The 9,620-nt window shown below is 37.9% G+C and overlaps 1 protein-coding gene across 1 annotated transcript; it reads left to right on the forward strand.

Annotated features, from left to right (window-relative positions):
• On the forward strand, positions 1-8,264 carry LOC110161506 (bile acid-CoA:amino acid N-acyltransferase-like). The gene is made up of 11 exons (XM_020926252.2): positions 1-128; positions 5,444-5,645; positions 5,728-5,827; positions 5,974-6,164; positions 6,235-6,398; positions 6,470-6,589; positions 6,665-6,747; positions 6,828-6,906; positions 7,001-7,081; positions 7,211-7,349; positions 7,426-8,264. The coding sequence occupies exons 2-11, from the start codon at positions 5,453-5,455 to the stop codon at positions 7,548-7,550; spliced, it is 1,275 nt and encodes a 424-aa protein (XP_020781911.1). The 5' UTR covers positions 1-128; positions 5,444-5,452; the 3' UTR covers positions 7,551-8,264.
• The last annotated feature ends 1,356 nt before the right edge of the window (positions 8,265-9,620 follow it).

A 9,620-nucleotide genomic window follows, 5' to 3' on the forward strand; every position in this document is an offset into this window, starting at 1 on the left:
GCTATAACCAATCACGTGTTAAGGCTTGCAGCGGTTCTCTCCTGAAAGATAGATCCAGTTGGGAAAGTTAAGGTAGCTCATGAGCTCAACTGTAACGATCTTGTTGGGAAGAGCATTCAACTTATAAGGTAACTATTAGCTTTTCCGTGTTTGATTAAGCGTATAGCCTATTGCCACCATGCAGTTTATGATTGAAACACACGAATTTTAACGTGTAATTCAGCCTTTCGCACATTTTCGCGTTTATACTAGTAGTGTCTCATCTCAGAGGGGGTGCAAGCACTTGTGATCATGCGGCATAGACATAAATTGATAGGCCTAGATGTAATTCTCTAAGCAACATGATACTGTTGTACATTTAAAAAAAAAAAAAAATAAAAATTTACTCCGTAAAAAAAATTTTACTTTTTTTTTTTTTTTTTTTTTGAGTTGGGTCGTTTTTTCTTAACCCAAACTCTGGTTATAGTTGGGTCATTTCATATGGCACGTTATACAGTCTATTATTATTATGTTATTGTAATGGATCCATGATTATGACAAACGTTTTCTCGCCTTTCCCCGGTTTAGCCTAGCCAGGCTGGCGCCACCTAGTGCCTCCGCTCAATTTAACTTCTCCCCAGCGACTTTCCACGAAGTGAAACCGGCTGAATCAGGCCTAGTCTACCCAGTGTTCTGGGTCAATCCAGAGAATTGGACCGCGGTGAAGTTGGTTTTACGTTAGACGCTGGATAGTCGCCTCCGTTTACTCTCGTGGTCGCTGCTGGGAGCTGTATTCCGAAGCACCGCTAAGTACACTGGTTAGGGACCATCACTAAATTACCCTTGTAGTAAATGGCTCTTTTAAAAAATGTTCATTTGAAAGGATCAAACGTAGTTGTGAAAACATTTTTACAATAGATTTTAATTAACCCACTTGTTGGTCGCTGTTGTAGCTTCTTGTGCTATTACTCTGTTTTTACCCTCTGCTACAAACTTGAGCATGCGCAGTCTTGATCTTGATCGATGTTTCTTCTGCTCGATGAATAATGTCTGTGAAGTGATGACGTATTTTTGACAGTAAAGTTCCGTCTGTGAATTCGTATTCGTACTGATGAAAGCGTAATTGTAAATTTTCATTTCGTTATTGTAATTCATGACGTCGTAATTTTTCAATTCGTATTCTGATGGATAAAATACACAATATATTTTATGTACGACTGGACTCATTTGAGAGTTTACAAATATTTATTTTATGCGCAACTACAGCCAAATATGCACGGATTTCCCAAATACGCACGGATTTCTATTTTATGCGCACAAATATTTTTGACAGCTTTCTTACTCCATAGTCCTAGTCCTCGAGTATCATGCACACCCTTTGGATTTGAGAATTAACCATTTGTTTTTAGGTTTAGGTTTTTAGGATTTTTCTTTTCCATAAAAGATTTGTGATATTTCAATAGCTTTTAAGGCAGGTGATCTAGCAATTCCACTCCAAGTTATTATAATAGTCCTAATTCTAGTACCATGTACACCTTTTGGAGTAGCCCATTGTGGGATTTTTTTCCCCCTTGACAAATGCAGGAGCTCTAGAAACACAATGTGAAAGACTTCTTTAATGAAAACCAGTTTGAAACAAGTTTTTATTCGTGGAGATCCAAATCAGACAATTTAAATACCTACTGCTAAAAAGCACAGATCTGAAAATTTTGCTTTTTTGTTCCTTAAATTATGATTTTATACATATTTACAGCATGTGGCTCACTCTCAAACCATCAGAAACAATGTGATACTGATACTAAGCCCCTGACTCCCTCCCTGTTATACTTTGTACATAAAGTTAAATTTTTCAAAGGTTCTGAATTGTTTTGTGTCTTGTGTGAATAGTGTTGCAAATTGCGCAAAAGATTTGCCAGATTTATAAAAAGCTTCAGAAAATGCGCCAAATGCTCGGCGGAGCTCTAATGACGTAGATCTGTTGGAAGTAGTTCAGAGGCCGAGGATCCTGGTAATTGGATCCAATTCGCACAGCAGTAAAGTTGGTTTCACATTGGACGTTGGACTCAACTAGGAATGGGCATTCGGTGAAATTTTCTTAATCGATCATCAGAAAAATGAACGATCGATTATCGATTAATCATCAACATTTTTATTTTAAAATGATCATAATTATTATTACTATCTGCACTACTAATCTGCATAAATAAATTCAACTTTACGACATATAAACTGTAACGACTCTAGAGCCACATCAGCCCGTTTGACATTATAATGTGTTTAATTCAGTTTTGCGCAACTCTCACAGAAACGAAACTTAAAACCGCATCGCTAATTTGCATAAACTAAGCAAAGATAAAAATACAGCTCTTGTGTCGCTGATGCGGTCAACTTCTGTTGGATTAAAAGACATGATTCAGTGGAATACAGGTTAGTGTGACCATATTTGCGTTTGTCAAAACAAGGACACCGTACGGGGGGTGGGAGGTGGGTCCTCGTCATTGACATTGCGCGAGTCTCACCTGGCAAAACTTTTTCCCACTGGACACCGAAACATATGTGCTGCTTTGTTCACTGTGCACATGGATTCACACTTGTCCCGAACGCAACGGAAAGCGTGGATGTACAAGTCATCGTTAAATACGCATTTGCGTTGCAGACTGACCGACTGTTTGTGTCTCGCTCCTTCTGAGTGCAGACAGCTACATGTACGGACCCCTGTTTGGTAACGCTAAGCACAGCAACCTACATTCGGTTTGTTGATTAAAATTAACGTAATGGATGAAATTCTTAATGATCAATTATTGATTAATCGACTAATCATGCCCATCCCTAGTCTCAACAACAACAGTGGGAGTTTCCAGTGGGTGTGCCCCGCTCGTTTTATCAAGCTGCTGGAAGACCGCAATGCACGCTCATGGATGTTATTATTGTTCTGTGGGTAAGCTGGTTAGGAACTGTCAATAAATTTATAGTGAATGACTGAACTGAAATGCTTAAATGCAGTTGTGAAAAACACTTCAAACAAATGCAAACAGAAAAAAAGGGGGATTGTGCACATATATTTTATACAACTTTTTTCAATATTGTTATTCCCCTCGAGTTTAAACACGTTCTTTTGGTTTTAACAAGCATTTATTCGACTCCAGTCTTTCACATATCTTCACATGTAAATTAACCTTAATGTCGACGCATGCCGTCAGAACTATAGAAAGATAAAAAGAAACTTAAAATTAACCCTCGGATACAAAACAGAAGTAATTACACAATAATAATAACACAAATGTACCTCATTGGCCACATCCACTCAAAGGGAAAAAAGTCTTGTACTTTGAAACCTTTTAACTCAAAATAAAATGTCCTTTTTCTCTCCGAGGACAGAGCGCAGCTCCTCGTGTGTCTTTCAATTAAGGCTGTGCAGCTGTAAAAACTTCCCCTTGAAACAATATGCAATTGGAAGTGAAGCAAATTAACCAAAATAAAATGAAATGAATTAACATAAATTTATAGAAAAAATTAACTTATTTACGCTATGTATTGCTTTTTAAAATATTCTACTATATATCTCAATATGAATATAATTTATTATAAAACATTAACTTAAATATATGACAGCTGCCACTGACGGCAGCTACAAATATCTTCCAGATAAAGCAACCCAAAATATCCAAACAAATTATTATGGTAGTCCTAGTCCTCAAATATCAAGCACACCTTTTGGATTTGAGAATTAACCCTTTATTGGATTTGTAGGATTTTTTTCCTAATACCTGCTTTAGGTGTTATTGAAAAAAATTGATTTTCAAGGGTAAAATATACTGCAAGTCCCACAAAGGATTAATCTTGACAACCAAAAGGTGTGTAGTACTATTAACTTGGTTTGGGGTCACCTACCTTAGAATGAGCCATGTAGTTTTAAGTTTCATTTCTGTAACACGTAAACAAATGTGCGCCTGAATCCAAAATGCTGCAAATTGTAGAAGTACTTGTATTTTTGGGGCAGACCAACTTGCTCGCGGCCGGACTTGGCATCTTGTCTTGGTCTCCGTATGAGCATCACGTGACAGCGGAACGAAACTAATCGAACGTCATCTCCACACGCAGTTAAAACAAACATTATTATTAAACACGCATGTATGTGCATATGTGGGTGGGTGCGTGCATGCATGCGTCCACACACGTATATAAACAAATAAGGAGTATTGTTATGAACATAAGGTAAATGAATACAGAGTATGTATGTATGTATATATGTATGTGTAGGTGTGTATGTATATATATGTATATGTATATAATGTGTGACATATGGATGTGCTTACACTCGGGTAAATAGCTAAATGGACACTTAATATCTCTAATGAAAAAAAAAACAAAAACAAAAAAACATTATATGGCCGCGTTCAGAATGCAGCCTGAAGTCACCCAAATCCGATTTTTTTGGCCCCTATGTGACCTGTATCTGATCTTTTAATGACAGTCTGAACGATACAGATCAGATTTTTTCAAATGCGACCCAGGCCACTTGGATATGTGGTCCTGAAACCGCTACATATCCGATCTTTTTACACGCGACTTCAGTCTGAACGGTCAAAGCGCATTCATCCGACCTACACGTTATCAACAAGCCACAAATGTCACTATTCTGCGCTGAAGTAGGCGAAAATTGTTAATGAACTCCGTGTCACTGAAGCGAAGCACATCGCCACTCACCACTCTTGGCTACATCTCCGCATCCACACGTTCCTTTCAACGGACGTTGCTGCCGCTGCCCCACAAAACACCACGGCCAAAAACCTCGTCCTTCTCCTTCTCAATCTCGTCCTTAAAACAAGTAAGTTGTTCATGTTCTGGCTCCGGTACAAGAGAAACATTAAAATCACCAGGTGCTCAATGCTCGCGTCCATGTTTGGACAACTTCCGTAAACACAGAGCACGCTCCCTGCAGATGACATCATCGTGTCCTTCATTGCGCATGTGGGACACTTTCGGGCCGTTTAATGTTCACACTGGAGTTCACATACAAGTCGCATTTAATTGGAAATGTGATCGACCTTGCAAAAACATTGGATTTCACACAAAAAAATTAATTTGTGCTGAGCAAACAAATGTAGGTATCAATAAATTCTAATATTATATTAGGTCCTTATGCGCTGCAGATTTTTTAATGACGGTAATGAAACTGATACCGTTTTTTGATACCTCAGGATACCATAATATTACTGCCCAACCCCACTTCAATGTGAGCGAATGAAAAAACAAACTGTAAAGCCCTTTGCACAGTAGGATCCAATGTTACTGAAGCTCTAGCCTACTGATTAGATCCATTATCTTGTTAGCCCAACCACATCTTAAAATCAGCATATAAACAAAATACCTTTTCTGTGCACCTATTAAATCTTGTGATGTAATCTAAAACTATTACTTATATATTATATCTTCTGAAACGTACTTTTCTCCACAAAAACAGACTAACACTATGGCATCCTTGACAACTCCACTTCTCTCTGTGGCACCAACTCGAGCTCTTGTTGATGAGAAGTTCAAGGTGCGAGTAGAAAACCTTCCTGCCGGACTTCCATTCACTCTTCACTCTCTCCACCTATCAGAAGACAATGACTACTGGGAGGCATTTGGTCATTACGTCAGTAACTACAATGGAACAGTGTGTGGTAAGTTTACGGCAGAAACTGTCAACTTATGTTCAAAGTGTCAACTGTTGCTTGCTGTTGCTTCATTCAATATCTGAACCAGTTTCAGAGCAGCTGAGTCTAGGGGGGACATACATGGGGAGAGAGCCCATGGGTTTGTTGTGGAGTTTACGTCCAATTCCAGGAAGCCGCAAAGGCCTCAGGTAAACACCTTCTCCCTACTCTGTCTATGGGTTTCAGAATGATGAAAAACTAGGACCTAGACAGACCTGGACAATTATTATCTGTTTTTTTAATAAATTATTTCTTGCCACTTTGTGTGTTTTTGTGGTTGTGTTTATTTTTACAGATTAAGGAAGATGGATGTCTCTAGTCCTCTGCTGTATACCATTTCAGTATATAGTGGGCATTTAGCTGAGGGATTTAGAGACCAGACACCATTGGCCTCAGTGTTGACAGAGCGGTGGTACATGGCTCCAGGAGTTCAGAGAATCAGCATCAAACAAAACACAGTGAGAGGGACTCTGTTTTTACCACCAGGTATATCAGAGGACCATCTTTAAAATGTGTTAAGAGCCATATCTTTTGTCATAATTATTGTTATTCTTAGGCCTTGGTCCCTGCCCTGGACTCCTGGATCTGTGGGGTGGTGGAGGTGGCCTGATAGAGTATCGTGCTGCCATACTGGCTTCAAATGGTTATGCAGCTTTTGCCTTGAAGTACTTGACCTCTGGAGAGTTAGAGACTGCTGAGCTGGAGATGAACTATTTTGAGGTGATTTTAGGCCGTGTATTACAATGCAGTTTCACATTTTAGTTCCTCTCTTATAGCCCTCTCCATTACAGACAGCATTTAATATAGTGAAGGACCATCCTCGTGTGATACCTGACAAAATCGGGATAGTTGGGCTATCCTTTGGTGCAACTATGGCCCTCCATTTGGCATCTGAGAGCAATGCTATTAAGGTAAATTATTTGGTTCACTATTCATTTTGCTTATTTTTGTCTTATTTAATTGTTTCACTGTTTACATTCAAAAAGCCTTGCTGCTGTGTATGTATCAATGGACACAATTTCTATTCCCATGGGAAGTCCATTGGTGAAATCCTCACTCTAAGGAAAAGGTTTGCTATCAAAATTATAAATGACTAAAAGTAAAACTTGTGAGCAATGTTTCTTCTTAATCCTCAATATATTATTGCAGTAAGTTACGTCTAGAAGAAGATAATAACCAAATATGGAGGCATATGTATGATCTGAGCAGTGATACTAATAAAATTGATGTAAGAAGGTATTTTTTACTCTTTTACTGGTTTGGAGGGGTTTTAATAGACCTATGTCAATATATTGTGATTAATTTAAAAAATATTTTTGTAGGTGGGAAAAATAAATTGTCCAATGTTGCTGGTGTGTGGTGAGGATGATCAGAATCTTCCTGCAGTGGAGGTTGCAGATGATGTGAGTTTTTACTAATTACAAGTAAACCTTGGTCTGACAGTAAGTCGATCTGATCTTGCATGATGTTCTGTTCTCATTTCACAGAGAAAGAGTACTATATGAGACTATTTTGTTCTTTTTCTGCCTTAGATTGAACGAATTATGTGTGCTGCAGGGAAAGGCCACTTACTGTCCAGAATAAATTATCCTGGAGCTGGTCATCTAATTGAAGTTCCCTATTCCCCTCATTTCAGAGTGACAGCATTCAGGGAAACCAAAACACAAACAGGTGGGTTTCTGGCTATATTACTTATTGTATATTTTATCTTGACCTTAATCATACACATAATAATTATGTTTTGTAGTCATGGTAGTGTGGGGAGGGCACACAAAACCTCATTCAGATGCACAGGAAGACTCATGGAAGAAGATCTTGGATTATCTACAACACCATCTGTTCTCAAGCTCTAGTCTCAAGGCTAAACTGTAAAGAAGCAAAAGTACAATATTTGCAACATTTGAAATTGAAAACATGTTTTGCTAATTTGTATCTGCTAATATTTTAAAAAATTTATAATCAAGGGTGTAGTGGGCGTGGTAGGCGGGGGTGTGCCGTCCACCCACTTCTCCTGACATGAAATATTAAAAAAATAACAAATATAAAAGCCTACAACTTAAATGTCAAACCAGAGCTACTGGCAATAGTGAAAACAACCTACATAGACTCATGATATCTGTACTATCCTATAGTGACCTGCAACATGAGGGGACCAGAACTAAAAAACACAGCCGTTGCCCAATTGCACTTTGCAGACACTCTGCTTTGCCGACTCAGGGTTCTCTCTCTCTTCTCTCCAAGAGTAGTCCAGATTTAGACCTGGTTTAGTCCTGTTTCAGTCCTGGTTTAGTCCACCTGGTTCAGTCACGAATCGTGTACCCCCACTTAAAAAATCCCCACTACACCACTGTGTATAATGTATTTATAATCAAATTATTTGTTTGTTTTATTATTCTACCAAAACCTGGAATGATATTAACATCGTGGTGCATAGGGGTCTCAACAATTGGTATACAGGCCTATATGCTAAGGCTGGTTTATGGTCAGCTCAGCGGGGCCTGATGCTGGAATATAAACCAGCCTTAAACTTCATATGATTAATATTTTGGTAAATATAGAAAGAACATTTTAACCTCTTAAGCATTTTAACCTTGACATCATGCTAAGGAGAATTACATCTCAAAGTTAGGCACAGGTTTGTCCAAGACTTATTTCAACAAAATGAAGGTGTTTTTGTAAAATAAGAATTTCTGTGTACATTAAATTACCAATATCAAAATCATCTTAGTTATGATAATTATATTTAATTGTGTTTTAATAAAATGAGTTGTTCAACCTGTGATTAATTTAATCAGCACTTGTGCAGCCCCTGATTGAATTCTGGAAGTTCTGAGATTTCACGTGAGCCATATACTGAGAATGACAAAAACTTGTGTGTGTCCTCTATCTGTAGGTTAAGGCTCTGGCAACCTAGGTTCAATTGTGATTATGCTTTTTAAAACAGCAAGAGCACAGCCTACATACAGTTCCTTTAAACTGACCAGTGCGCAGATGTTTGAGGTCTCTGCTTACCTCTTATTACTAGCCCAATGAGTGTGGAGAGCGGCCCAGCCTTGGAGAGAACTGCGAGCTCCGGTGAAAAGCCTAGTCCCAGGCCACGTTATGGTTTATAAAACTATAAACTATATCCATTGATTTTGGTCATGTTTCTTTTTTCTTTTCTTTTCTTTTTTTTTTTTAAAGGGTTTTTAAATATTGGACAACTTGCCCCCTACCCCCCAGGTGCACTTTTCTAGGCTGTGGCTAAAGGTACCTTCATCTGACAGGTTTCATTGATCATTACAAGAAAGATATACTTGTTACAAAATATTTAAATATGTATTTATTACATTACATCATTTTTTTTTGAAAGTTACAACAAAATATTGCATGTTAAAAAAATATGAAAAATGAAAATGATAAATGCTTTTAAGAAGATAACTCAAGGAAACAAAGATCAAATGAGTTCAAATTCAGGACAGAAGTACAACCCCAAAACACACAATCTGCTATTTCTCTTTTGCAATTGAACTTTTTGTTTTTAGAAAAAAAACGCAGTGTGACAACTTTGTCAGTGTGACAACATGCCCCGGTCTCTCGTGCATCTTACTGACCCAGAGGGCAGTCTTTTATCAAATGGCAATTTCTGAAATGAATTCAGTTAAGAAACAGATCAAAAAACCTTTCCAATAACCTCAGCTCTCCCAGAATCACCGCTGCAGGTAATTCCCCGTTACCTCAGGCCATGATTGATTGATGTTTTCCACAGCTCTAAATAGAATAACAAATTCATAAAACATTAAAAACAAGTTTACACTTTTTCCTACAAATTTGTGTGCATAATTGTACTACTACTGCAAAATATCATAATATTTCATGTTGCTCAAATAAATGAACTGAAAAAATTACGATGAATGATGAAATGCAAGACGCTAAATCCCCTCCAAACTCTGCATGCCGTCG

Source organism: Boleophthalmus pectinirostris, unplaced genomic scaffold (assembly GCF_026225935.1).
Source record: "Boleophthalmus pectinirostris isolate CB_2022bp ecotype Guang Dong unplaced genomic scaffold, ASM2622593v1 HiC_scaffold_18, whole genome shotgun sequence".
NCBI lineage: Eukaryota > Metazoa > Chordata > Actinopteri > Gobiiformes > Gobiidae > Boleophthalmus > Boleophthalmus pectinirostris.

Bases quoted from the DNA above. Each gene is read 5' to 3' on its own strand.
- LOC110161506 (XM_020926252.2), top strand. From the start codon at position 5,453: ATGGCATCCTTGACAACTCCACTTCTCTCTGTGGCACCAACTCGAGCT. The intron at 6,165-6,234 runs GTATATCAGAGG...TGTTATTCTTAG, and splicing joins GACTCTGTTTTTACCACCAG to GCCTTGGTCCCTGCCCTGGA. The intron at 7,350-7,425 runs GTGGGTTTCTGG...TATGTTTTGTAG, and splicing joins GGAAACCAAAACACAAACAG to TCATGGTAGTGTGGGGAGGG.